The sequence below is a fragment of the Myxine glutinosa genome, chromosome 7 (genome assembly GCF_964187855.1).
Source record: "Myxine glutinosa chromosome 7, kmMyxGlut1.1, whole genome shotgun sequence".
NCBI classification, from domain to species: Eukaryota; Metazoa; Chordata; class Myxini; order Myxiniformes; family Myxinidae; genus Myxine; species Myxine glutinosa.
In genome coordinates this window covers 145960399-145974168 of record NC_136267.1, presented here as the reverse complement: position 1 = coordinate 145974168, position 13770 = coordinate 145960399, and the positions used below count along the sequence as shown (strand labels likewise).

At 43.4% G+C, this 13770-nt stretch overlaps 1 protein-coding gene across 1 annotated transcript in view; it reads left to right on the top strand.

The window, feature by feature from the left end:
- LOC137430792 (uncharacterized) overlaps window positions 1-13770 on the top strand; it is a 60629-nt gene that overhangs the window by 25334 nt on the left and 21525 nt on the right. Inside the window, exons 9-13 of the mRNA XM_078782750.1 lie at window positions 723-756; window positions 8668-8841; window positions 9927-10077; window positions 13117-13160; window positions 13387-13491. Coding sequence (XP_078638876.1) covers window positions 723-756; window positions 8668-8841; window positions 9927-10077; window positions 13117-13160; window positions 13387-13491 — 508 coding nt within the window. The remainder of the gene's footprint in view (window positions 1-722; window positions 757-8667; window positions 8842-9926; window positions 10078-13116; window positions 13161-13386; window positions 13492-13770) is intronic.

The window sequence follows — 13770 nt, the reverse complement described above, 5'->3', positions numbered from 1 at the left end:
TGGAGTCATTTGCAAAGAGGCAGAGAGTGTTTCCAAGAGCATCAGAGTGGTCATTTATGAAGTGGAGGAACACGCCTGGGCCCAACACACACCTTGGGGACCTCAAGCCTCCACTGGGAGAGGAGAGAGATGGAGAGCGTTCCATTTATAACATCACATTGACTGTGCAAGTGGAGGAAGTAAGAAAGCAAAGGTAGGAAGGTAACTTTGTATGCCACCAGAAGTGAGCTTGACAAACAGTGCAGGATGCCAGACTCATTGCTTGAGTGACCAGAATTTAATCCAAATTGATAGTCAGAGATCAGGCGTTTTGAAAAGCGGAAAGACTTGACATCAGTAGAAACAATGGATTTCATCATTTTGCTTGGATTGGAAATAAGCTCACTGGACCTTTGGTTGATACGATCTGTTTTTACATTGACTATTGTAATTAATGGCTGTATTTCTGCTAAGGTGGTGCAAATATATGACAATTGTCCAGTGAGTGAGTATATGAAAGGTTTGGTGGGAAGATGAAAATTCCTAAATTTAACATTTATTTTTCAACAATGTAAATGTATTCCAATTGTTGTTTATTGAAACGATGTTTTGTTGCGATGTTTCATTCCTGATATTATTGTCAAATCCTGCCTCAAGTTGTGCTCCTTGCTCATAGATCTCTTTATGAAGTTGAATTAAAGCACGGCGTAAAATCATGTGTGTGTGCGTGTGTGTTCTCAAAGGTGTGACAAATCTCCAATTAAGAAATCTCACAAGGTAAGTGTTTTCATTCCAATACTATGACTTTCTTTGCACCTTTTCCACCACACTGTTATGATGCTATATGGTTTCTAAGTTCACAATTCATTGCATCCCAAAGTCAAATCACCAAGCCGTTGAGCTTAAAATAAAAACACGAATAACAACAGAGTAGCCGACCAAAGCAGAGAGGGATTCCATATACCTTGAGATGAGACTTTAGCATAACAAGTGGGCCGATTGGTAGATTGGACCAAATCTTCATTGGTCTTCACCGCGTTGTAGCATACCTGTCTGCCAGACTCTGACTCTTTTGGGTCATTGGAGTCTTTTGGGTCTGGGAGTTTTTAGTCCTCTTGTTCTATTGGGTCCTCTGGATCTTTTGGGTTGTCAGGGACGTTTGGGTCTTTTGGGTCTTTTTGGTCTTTGGGATATTCGGGATAATCGGGGTATTTTGGGTACTTTTGGGTCATCTAGGTATTTTGGGTCCTCGGGGACTTTTGGGTCCTTGGGGACTTTTGGGTCTTTTGGGTCCTTGGGGACCTTTGGATCATTTGAGTCTTTGGGGTCTTCAGGGTATTTTGGGTCCTTGGGTACTTTTGGGTCATCTGGGCCTTTTTGGTTTCGGTGCTTTTGGGTCATCTGGGTCTTTTGGGTCCTCAGGAACTTTTGGCTCTTCTGGGTCTTTTGGGCCCTCAGGATCTTTTGTGTCTTCTGGGTCTTTTAGGTCCTCAGGAATGTTTGGGCCTTCTGGGTCTTTTGGGTCCTCGAGAATTTTTGGGCCTTCTGGGTCTTTTGGGTCCTTCAAGACTTTTGGGTCCTCCATGACTTTTGGGTCTTCTGGGTGCTTTGGATCCTCGAGGACTTTTGGATCCCCTGTGTTTTAGGGGTCTTTGGGGTCTTAAAGTTCTGAGGGGTCTTAAAGGGTATTCAAACGTGAAAGGGGTCTCAGCAGTCTAAATAGTTAAAAGGTACATTTGTATGTAATACATAATTAATTAATAGATGTATGTAATTAATACACACAAAAAGTATGCCTCAAACACACACACACAAACTCATCCATTTGTTGTAAAAAAAATAGATAAAGACAAATGTGAGATTCCTCATCAACCTGAACGGTTGGTGGGATGTATAAACTGGAATTGCCACTTGACTTAAAGAATGTTAGGACAGCTAATTATTGAAGATTATTTTGTCAATAGAGTCGAGGCACTACAGCCTTAGGTCATCTGACTGATTGTTATATGTTGGGTCCAGGCTGCTTCTTCTTCTTCTTCTTTCTTTTCTTCTCATATATACGGCAGCTGGCTGCAGGTTTGCGTCAATGTAGTTGTTGCTGCGAGTACGGATGTGCTACTGTTGCAGTTTTTTTTTTTCTGTCTGTTCTCGCAGAACTTTGTAATTTGTTCAGGGTGCCGACGATAACTCGACTAACCTTCGTGAAGGACACCATGGGATATTTAATGTCCACCAACTAATGCCAGGCTCATCTACTCGTGTCTGTTATTTTTTGACAGCATATTCCTTTTATCAATGTTGGCTTGCTGATCTTGTTCACTTCCACCTTTTTGGCTTGCTGATCTTCTTGGATTGCATGTTGGCTTCCACCTTCTTGGATTGCATGTTGGCTTCTATCTTCTTGGATTGCATGTTCGCTCCTATCTTCTTGGATTGCATCTTGGCTTCCACCTTCTTGGATTGCATGTTGGCTTCTATCTTCTTGGATTGCATGTTCGCTCCTATCTTCTTGGATTGCATGTTGGCTTCTATCTTCTTGGATTGCATGTTCGCTTCTATCTTCTTGGATTGCATGTTCGCTCCTATCTTCTTGGATTGCATGTTGGCTTCTAACTTCTTGGATTGCTAGTTGGCTCCTATCTTCTTGGATTGCTAGTTGGCTCCTATCTTCTTGGATTGCATGTTGGCTTCTATCTTCTTGGATTGCATGTTGGCTTCTATCTTCTTGGATTACTAGTTGGCTTCTATCTTCTTGGATTGCATGTTGGCTTCTATCTTCTTGGATTACTAGTTGGCTTCTATCTTCTTGGATTGCGAGTTCGCTCCTATATTCTTGGATTGCTAGTTGGCTCCTATCTTCTTGGATTGCATGTTGGCTTCTATCTTCTTGGATTGCGAGTTCGCTCCTATCTTCTTGGATTGTTAGTTGGCTTCTATCTTCTTGGATTGCGAGTTCGCTCCTATCTTCTTGGATTGCTAGTTGGCTCCTATCTTCTTGACTTGCATGTTGGCTTCTTAACCTTGTTGGCTTCCACCTTCTTGGATTGCTAGTTGGCTTCCACCTTCTTGGATTGCTAGTTCACTCCTATCTTCTTGGATTGCTAGTTCGCTCCTATCTTCTTGGATTGCATGTTGGCTTGTTTACCTTGTTGGCTTCCACCTTCTTGGCTTGTATGTTGGCTTCCACCTTCTTTGCTTGTATGTTGGCTTGTTAACCTTGTTGGCTTCCACCTTCTTGGCTTGTATGTTGGCTTCCACCTTCTTTGCTTGCATGTTGGCTTGTTTACCTTGTTGGCTTCCACCTTCTTGGCTTGTATGTTGGCTTCCACCTTCTTTGCTTGCATGTTGGCTTGTTTACCTTGTTGGCTTCCACCTTCTTGGCTTGTATGTTGGCTTCCACCTTCTTGGCTTGTATGTTGGCTTGTTTACCTTGTTGGCTTCCACCTTCTTGGCTTGTATGTTGGCTTGTATGTTGGCTTGTTTACCTTGTTGGCTTCCACCTTCTTGGCTTGTATGTTGGCTTCCACCTTCTTGGCTTGTATGTTGGCTTGTTTACCTTGTTGGCTTCCACCTTCTTGGCTTGTATGTTGGCTTCCACCTTCTTTGCTTGCATGTTGGCTTGTTTACCTTGTTGGCTTCCACCTTCTTTGCTTGCATGTTGGCTTGTTTACCTTGTTGGCTTCCACCTTCTTGGCTTGTATGTTGGCTTCCACCTTCTTGGCTTGTATGTTGGCTTGTTTACCTTGTTGGCTTCCACCTTCTTGGCTTGTATGTTGGCTTCCACCTTCTTTGCTTGCATGTTGGCTTGTTTACCTTGTTGGCTTCCACCTTCTTTGCTTGCATGTTGGCTTGTTTACCTTGTTGGCTTCCACCTTCTTTGCTTGCCGGTTGGCTTGTTTACCTTGTTGGCTTCCACCTTCTTGACTTGTATGTTGGCTTCCACCTTCTTTGCTTGCATGTTGGCTTGTTTACCTTGTTGGCTTCCACCTTCTTGGCTTGTATGTTGGCTTCCACCTTCTTTGCTTGCATGTTGGCTTGTTTACCTTGTTGGCTTCCACCTTCTTTGCTTGCATGTTGGCTTGTTTACCTTGTTGGCTTCCACCTTCTTGGCTTGTATGTTGGCTTCCACCTTCTTGGCTTGTATGTTGGCTTGTTAACCTTGTTGGCTTCCACCTTCTTGGCTTGTATGTTGGCTTCCACCTTCTTTGCTTGTATGTTGGCTTGTTAACCTTGTTGGCTTCCACCTTCTTGGCTTGTATGTTGGCTTCCACCTTCTTGGCTTGTATGTTGGCTTGTTAACCTTGTTGGCTTCCACCTTCTTGGCTTGTATGTTGGCTTCCACCTTCTTGGCTTGTATGTTGGCTTGTTAACCTTGTTGGCTTCCACCTTCTTTGCTTGCATGTTGGCTTGTTTACCTTGTTGGCTTCCACCTTCTTGGCTTGTATGTTGGCTTGTTTACCTTGTTGGCTTCCACCTTCTTTGCTTGCATGTTGGCTTCCACCTTCTTTGCTTGCATGTTGGCTTGTTTACCTTGTTGGCTTCCACCTTCTTTGCTTGTATGTTGGCTTGTTAACCTTGTTGGCTTCCACCTTCTTTGCTTGCATGTTGGCTTGTTTACCTTGTTGGCTTCCACCTTCTTGGCTTGTATGTTGGCTTGTTTACCTTGTTGGCTTCCACCTTCTTTGCTTGCATGTTGGCTTCCACCTTCTTTGCTTGCATGTTGGCTTGTTTACCTTGTTGGCTTCCACCTTCTTTGCTTGTATGTTGGCTTGTTAACCTTGTTGGCTTCCACCTTCTTGGCTTGTATGTTGGCTTCCACCTTCTTGGATTGCATGTTCGCTCCTATCTTCTTGGATTGCATGTTGGCTTCTTACTTCTTGGATTGCTAGTTGGCTCCTATCTTCTTGGATTGCTAGTTGGCTCCTATCTTCTTGGATTGCATGTTGGCTTCTATCTTCTTGGATTGCATGTTGGCTTCTATCTTCTTGGATTACTAGTTGGCTTCTATCTTCTTGGATTGCGAGTTCGCTCCTATCTTCTTGGATTGCTAGTTGGCTCCTATCTTCTTGGATTGCATGTTGGCTTCTATCTTCTTGGATTGCATGTTGGCTTCTATCTTCTTGGATTACTAGTTGGCTTCTATCTTCTTGGATTGCGAGTTCGCTCCTATCTTCTTGGATTGCTAGTTGGCTCCTATCTTCTTGACTTGCATGTTGGCTTCTTAACCTTGTTGGCTTCCACCTTCTTGGATTGCTAGTTGGCTTCCACCTTCTTGGATTGCTAGTTCACTCCTATCTTCTTGGATTGCTAGTTCGCTCCTATCTTCTTGGATTGCATGTTGGCTTGTTTACCTTGTTGGCTTCCACCTTCTTGGCTTGTATGTTGGCTTCCACCTTCTTTGCTTGTATGTTGGCTTGTTAACCTTGTTGGCTTCCACCTTCTTGGCTTGTATGTTGGCTTCCACCTTCTTTGCTTGCATGTTGGCTTGTTTACCTTGTTGGCTTCCACCTTCTTGGCTTGTATGTTGGCTTGTATGTTGGCTTGTTTACCTTGTTGGCTTCCACCTTCTTGGCTTGTATGTTGGCTTCCACCTTCTTGGCTTGTATGTTGGCTTGTTAACCTTGTTGGCTTCCACCTCCTTGGCTTGTATGTTGGCTTCCACCTTCTTTGCTTGCATGTTGGCTTCCACCTTCTTTGCTTGCATGTTGGCTTGTTTACCTTGTTGGCTTCCACCTTCTTGGCTTGTATGTTGGCTTCCACCTTCTTTGCTTGCATGTTGGCTTGTTTACCTTATTGGCTTCCACCTTCTTTGCTTGCATGTTGGCTTGTTTACCTTGTTGGCTTGAACCTTCTTGGCTTGTATGTTGGCTTGTTTACCTTGTTGGCTTCCACCTTCTTGGCTTGTATGTTGGCTTCCACCTTCTTGGCTTGTATGTTGGCTTGTTAACCTTGTTGGCTTCCACCTTCTTGGCTTGTATGTTGGCTTCCACCTTCTTTGCTTGTATGTTGGCTTGTTAACCTTGTTGGCTTCCACCTTCTTGGCTTGTATGTTGGCTTCCACCTTCTTTGCTTGCATGTTGGCTTGTTTACCTTGTTGGCTTCCACCTTCTTGGCTTGTATGTTGGCTTGTATGTTGGCTTGTTTACCTTGTTGGCTTCCACCTTCTTGGCTTGTATGTTGGCTTCCACCTTCTTGGCTTGTATGTTGGCTTGTTAACCTTGTTGGCTTCCACCTTCTTGGCTTGTATGTTGGCTTCCACCTTCTTTGCTTGCATGTTGGCTTCCACCTTCTTTGCTTGCATGTTGGCTTGTTTACCTTGTTGGCTTCCACCTTCTTGGCTTGTATGTTGGCTTGTTTACCTTGTTGGCTTCCACCTTCTTTGCTTGCATGTTGGCTTGTTTACCTTGTTGGCTTCCACCTTCTTTGCTTGCATGTTGGCTTGTTTACCTTGTTGGCTTCCACCTTCTTGGCTTGTATGTTGGCTTGTTTACCTTGTTGGCTTCCACCTTCTTGGCTTGTATGTTGGCTTGTTTACCTTGTTGGCTTCCACCTTCTTGGCTTGTATGTTGGCTTCCACCTTCTTTGCTTGTATGTTGGCTTGTTAACCTTGTTGGCTTCCACCTTCTTGGCTTGTATGTTGGCTTGTTTACCTTGTTGGCTTCCACCTTCTTGGCTTGCATGTTGGCTTCCACCTTCTTGGCTTGTATGTTGGCTTGTTTACCTTGTTGGCTTCCACCTTCTTGGCTTGCATGTTGGCTTGTTAACCTTGTTGGCTTCCACCTTCTTGGCTTGCATGTTGGCTTGTTTACCTTGTTGGCTTCCACCTTCTTGGCTTGCATGTTGGCTTGTTAACCTTGTTGGCTTCCACCTTCTTGGCTTGCATGTTGGCTTGTTAACCTTGTTGGCTTCCACCTTCTTGGCTTGTATGTTGGCTTCCACCTTCTTGGCTTGCATGTTGGCTTGTTAACCTTGTTGGCTTCCACCTTGTTGGCTTGCATGTTGGCTTGTTAACCTTGTTGGCTTCCACCTTCTTGGCTTGCATGTTGGCTTGTTTACCTTGTTGGCTTCCACCTTCTTGGCTTGCATGTTGGCTTGTTTACCTTGTTGGCTTCCACCTTCTTGGCTTGCATGTTGGCTTGTTAACCTTGTTGGCTTCCACCTTCTTGGCTTGCATGTTGGCTTGTTTACCTTGTTGGCTTCCACCTTCTTGGCTTGCATGTTGGCTTGTTTACCTTGTTGGCTTCCACCTTCTTGGCTTGCATGTTGGCTTGTTAACCTTGTTGGCTTGCATGTTGGCTTGTTTACCTTGTTGGCTTCCACCTTCTTGGCTTGCATGTTGGCTTGTTAACCTTGTTGGCTTCCACCTTCTTGGCTTGCATGTTGGCTTGTTTACCTTGTTGGCTTCCACCTTCTTGGCTTGCATGTTGGCTTGTTAACCTTGTTGGCTTGCATGTTGGCTTGTTTACCTTGTTGGCTTCCACCTTCTTGGCTTGCATGTTGGCTTGTTAACCTTGTTGGCTTCCACCTTGTTGGCTTGCATGTTGGCTTGTTAACCTTGTTGGCTTCCACCTTCTTGGCTTGCATGTTGGCTTGTTTACCTTGTTGGCTTCCACCTTCTTGGCTTGCATGTTGGCTTGTTTACCTTGTTGGCTTCCACCTTCTTGGCTTGCATGTTGGCTTGTTAACCTTGTTGGCTTCCACCTTCTTGGCTTGCATGTTGGCTTGTTTACCTTGTTGGCTTCCACCTTCTTGGCTTGCATGTTGGCTTGTTTACCTTGTTGGCTTCCACCTTCTTGGCTTGCATGTTGGCTTGTTAACCTTGTTGGCTTGCATGTTGGCTTGTTTACCTTGTTGGCTTCCACCTTCTTGGCTTGCATGTTGGCTTGTTAACCTTGTTGGCTTCCACCTTCTTGGCTTGCATGTTGGCTTGTTTACCTTGTTGGCTTCCACCTTCTTGGCTTGCATGTTGGCTTGTTAACCTTGTTGGCTTGCATGTTGGCTTGTTTACCTTGTTGGCTTCCACCTTCTTGGCTTGCATGTTGGCTTGTTAACCTTGTTGGCTTCCACCTTCTTGGCTTGCATGTTGGCTTGTTTACCTTGTTGGCTTCCACCTTATTGGCTTGCATGTTGGCTTGTTAACCTTGTTGGCTTGCATGTTGGCTTGTTTACCTTGTTGGCTTCCACCTTCTTGGCTTGCATGTTGGCTTGTTAACCTTGTTGGCTTGCATGTTGGCTTGTTAACCTTGTTGGCTTGCATGTTGGCTTGTTAACCTTGTTGGCTTGCATGTTGGCTTGTTTACCTTGTTGGCTTCCACCTTCTTGGCTTGCATGTTGGCTTGTTAACCTTGTTGGCTTGCATGTTGGCTTGTTAACCTTGTTGGCTTGCATGTTGGCTTGTTTACCTTGTTGGCTTCCACCTTCTTGGCTTGCATGTTGGCTTGTTAACCTTGTTGGCTTCCACCTTCTTGGCTTGCATGTTGGCTTGCTGACCGCGGTGGTTTGTTGGCTTCCACCTTCTTGGCTTGCATGTTGGCTTGCTGACCGCGGTGGTTTGTTGGCTTCCACCTTCTTGGCTTCCTGCCCTTTTTGTCATCAAATACATGTATGAACATCGACCTCTGCATTAAAAATAGATTGAGCAGATTATGTGTGATGTCATGAATGCTTTTCCTTTTTTCCATCGATCAGGCAATTCAATCTTGTTCCCCAAACCACCATCAATATCTTTGCTGCTTGGATAAAGGACATAGAGGCTTCGGCTTCACCTTGTGCACAAACAAAGACAAACTGGAACATTATGTAAAGAAGGTGAAGGGGCGAGCTGAAAAGGCTGGCCTGTGGAATGGAGCTTACATAATCAAGGTGAAACGCTCACTACAGCATGATTTACTTTTATATTGTGACATTCTGTCGTGCACTGAAACTGTTGTCAATGAAGCCGAGTGATCTTTTTTTGAATACCTATCCAGGATTCCCTGGCACTGTGATGGTGGCTCCACATAGTTTGTTCATTAGGATGACAACTTGATCCTTTCAGTGTTCTTCATGAAGGTCACCTTGGGATCTTTAATGCCCACCAAGAAAACATGGCATGTCATTTGCCTGAAGTTTTATTGTGAACTTATCTTTGTCTAATAATGCAATGATGGGCCACCTGGTTTTGAGCCATAAATCAGGAGATTTTGAGTCACCTTTGCCCCACTCTTTCCTTGTTGTTTCATGTAATATTTTGACCTGCAATAATTGCAAAGCACAACCTTACATTATCTACTGTGACTGTGCTCCCCTCTGGGCTGGTGCTCCTGCCTCACACCTAGCTCGGCTGCACGCTGTTGAAACCAAAGCCAGATCTCGATCCGGAGCTGAACCAAAATTGAATGGGCTTGTTCTTGTTGTCGAACGAACTCATCCACCTAGTTTTGTCACAACTCATCCACAACTTTTTGAAATACCATGCAGTACAGTGTATAATGTTTTTGGCCCTCTCACTTAATGGTGAAGAATCACTTCAAAGTTAAAACAATTCTTGTATCCAAATCCGGACCTTCACCAAAATCGAATTGATTCGTTCTTGTCACACACCAAATTTCGGCTGAGTCTGTCCACAACTTTTTGAGATATCCTGTTCACAGACAAACAGACAAACAGACAGACAAACAGACAGACAGACAGACAGACAAACAGACAGACAGACAAACAGACAGACAGACAGACAGACAAACAGACAGACAGACAGGGGTGAAAACATAACCTCCATCCACTTTCAGTGTCAGAGGTAAAAAGAGCGCTGTGAGGACAAGTAGCAAAGCAGGATGTGAGAACATGGACACAAATGTCTCGACGATACAAAAAATTACATGCCTGACAACTCGCTCCTTATATTGCATTTTACTTACAAATTAGTCTTTGAACTTCTTTCGCACTTTTATTTTCCTGCTGCCTTTCAGATCAATGGAATAAATGTTGAGGGAAAGCGCCCTGAAGATGTGGCACATATGATCTCCACTTTGGAGACGATCAATCTGCTCGTGGTAACTGAGGAGACCTACCATTGCCATAAGATATGCAAAATTCCCCTAACTACCCTGCACTGGAAAGGTGAATCTCATTTACGAGTGGGTGTTCAAGAACTCTCGGTCATATTGCTTATAGGATTCTGTGTAGTTTCTAACTTATTGCTTTATCATTTTGGTGCCTCTATTGGTGAAGGCAAGAAAATCAATAGTATGAAGAATGTGTTTATGATTTGAACATGCCATTTTATGCATGACAACTTTATGGGAGATCTTCCTTTGAATGCTATTTACATTCTTGGGGAAAATGTCAGGGGCATAGAAAAGGTCCCTTTATATGGTGTGTGCTGTGCGGCAAACTCTAGAAAACAAGGGACATTCCATTCCATAGCTTGTAGAAAATGCCAAATAATAGAAAAGAAGGGACATTCAAAAAGCCTTGTGTGCATGCTGGTCTACCCTTGTGTTCTTAAGAGGAACCAAGTAATGCTCTAGAAAAGTTCATATAAAGGGGCGCCAATTTGATTCTTACAGTTCAAAAAACTTTACTTACTGGTGGGTTAGACATATATATGTAATGCACCCCCTGTAGACTCCCTTAATGAGCGCAGATTTTGAACGTGTTTCAAAAGCCATTCGATAGACCTATTGGCTGATGTATATTCCAAGTTTCAGCTCGTTTCAATGTATCGTCAGGTTCACTATGTTTTTTTCTTTCAAATTTTTTGGAGATTAGCAAAACTATACATTTTTGGAATATTCAGACATGAGGAAACCAAAAATTAAGGTTCGCATTTGCGTAGACACCTTTGCGAAAATGACACTCAGGACAGTGATGAAGATCTGTAAAAGCATATGCCTGTATGGTATAGACCTAGTAGATCCTGTGTATAGAACTTATAGTTCAATCTGATACTAACAAGGCTGCTTTCCTGCTTTATAAACCCATACCTATAACTTCAAAGGACTTGCAATATCATGTATTATGTAATGCCGTTATATCACAAATATAAAGACAATATTGTTTTCAATTCTCTTTGTTTGTTGCTTTTCTATAATCCTGAGCACTATTTTGAGGCCTTTATTGGATTCCTTGACCCAGAAAACATAGGATTAGCATATTTAAATAAGTTTCTAGGTTGACTAGAAGCCGAGATAGCGCAAAATATGTATTTTATGGCGGCCATTTTGAAAATCCAAAATGGCGGCCATGCAGGTGTCTGTGCAAATGCCAACATTAATTTTTGTTTTCCCAATGCTTTGAGTATTCCAAAAATGTATAGTTTTGCTAATCTCCCAAAATTTTGACGAAATTATATTTGTTAACATAGTGAACCTGCCTAGTATCGCCTTTGAGATATGAGCGCCAACGCATTTTGGGCGGGGAAACGGATGGACGGACGGACAGACACCAACGTGAATTCGACGGTTTTCTTAATAAAACTCAAGAATGCGGAAACGAACGTTGGTGAAATTTGGAACATATTACCTCGATGTGCAAAGCATTTACTTCTGAAATTTGCAGCCGATTTCGTCCAGTTGAAGCCGAGAAACGAGTTTTCAGTCCCCATGTTGAAGCTGCATCTGGGGAAACTGTCCCATTTATAAGGGAGTGGCGCTTTGCGCCTCCCTTGATACAAGTTTTGGGCCTTGCACCAATTGTGCTCAGCAAATATACCAATTGTTAAATGTGCTTTAAAATGCATTAAATGTGCTTTGTGCTTCACAGTATTAGGAAAGGTTTTTCACTTTAAAACTCCCAATTGATTGTGACTACCAAGGAAGTCGCAAAAAAAATTGTGACTTCCCCTCTGCTCCATCTTGTTTCCTGTGTGTTGTAACTTGTACCATCCTCCAAACGGTGACGACTCCAACAACAACGCTATCTCTCACGTGACACGGACCACCTTTAACCACTGATCACAACTCTCTCATCCTCACACGAGGTGATTTCAATTGCCAACATGCCAATTTACTGGGTGCTGGTACCTCTCTCATAAGATGTGGAATTTCAGCAAAGGCCAAAGGACTCTGTGGGACTGAATTAATCTGTAAACTTTCCAACCCGCATTTCTGTCAATGGCAAATCCTTCCTTCTGGATTTGGTTATGACGAACTTTCCCATCAATGTCTCCTGCTCCTCCTCTGCTCCCATTGGTTCATCTGAGCATGTGCTTGTGAAGGTCAACATCTATCTGGCCATTCTCAGAGAACAGTCTCAGTGCCGGCGAGTCTGGAAGTTCACTCAGGCAAATCGACAGTGACTGCAAGCAGCCATTGCACTTCAGGCCTGTTCTCCTATATCTACCGTCCCTGATATTAACTCATCCTGGGAATTCTTACACAGAAACCTGCTCTCCCTTATGCACAGATTCATCCCATCTTGTCTTTAGTTATCATACCCTTCCTCCCAACAATGTACACTGAATCCTGCTGTGAGGCAGTTGCCTTGAACAACATGCTTTCTCTTCCTGGAAGGCAAATCCAACCGCAGGCAACCTCAGCTCATTCCACAAAGCCCACACGTGTGTATCCACTCTTGGGAGAGCCAGAAAACGACATCTGTCCAACCTCAAAACTAAACTTACAAACTTGTCTCCCACCTCTAAAATCTGGTGGTCCCTTGTTAAGTCTCTCTGGTGTATGTTCCCCCTCCAATCCTCTCCTTACCTTAAATACCACCACAGTCAATTCTGCTCGTGCGATGACTGAATTCTTCATTTCTGTGTTTTACTTCCAAAATATTGTATCCTGAACCCCTCACTCTTTGTACTCACCCTACCCAGTTGCATCCAACCGGTCCAGGACTCTGAGACTTTTGCACCTAAAGTTTTTTGCAATTACTGTATGTCAGCATGTTAATTCCAGGTTGGTTTGACAAATAATTGGCCAATAGTGAGACAGCTTTAATTCACCGAGTAATTTCACACCACTACACCTTCACTGTTTTAAAAAATCTACCATGCTCTTGTATTTATAATTTATCTGAAGCCATTGCTGACTTGTGCATGTTTGTGCATGGCAGCATTTTAAAACAATAAATAATTATCAGACTTTTGACCATTGTGCTTCTTTATTGCTTCATGTTCTTCTGCGGTTTTTCATTTGCCTTGTTCTTTTTCAGAGTCTGTGCTGCAACCTGCCCCAAAGGCCGCAGATAAAAAAGAGGTTTGTCATACACATCTGCACACTGGACTGTTTTAACTTGTAATTAATAGTTACGACAGATTTGTGTGGCTGCTCTCATTGGCTAAGTCACACATACTTGTTCTACCTCACACTTGAGGATATTGTTGAATTTTTCCCCCCACAAGCAACAGGAATGCTGTGCTAGGATGTAGTATGTGGCTGTCTATTTTGCATCATTGGAGTCGAGGCTTTCATATGCCTTCAGGTTAACATTCCCCAGGACATGTACGTAAGCAGTAAAGGGTATCATTGTTCAAATAATGAAGAACTAGTCTGGAAAATGGATGGTGTCAACATAACGTTGATCGAGGTATCCTAGCCGCCATTGGAAGCAAAGAGAACCTGACATTTTGTATGATAACTCTTCGTCGGAGCAAAAGGACCCAAAAGGGTTGTTGGAAAAATCACATGAGGATTGTATTGCTCCAACGAAGGGTTAATGCCCGAAGCATCAGCTTCTGATTGCTTCCCGTGATGGTGAGCATTCCTTGATCAACATTTTGTTGACTCTATCCATCATTATTTGTCACCGTGTTCTTCAAAATCCTCCATTCCCTGAGGAGCTTTTCAACACGTATATCATTATTTG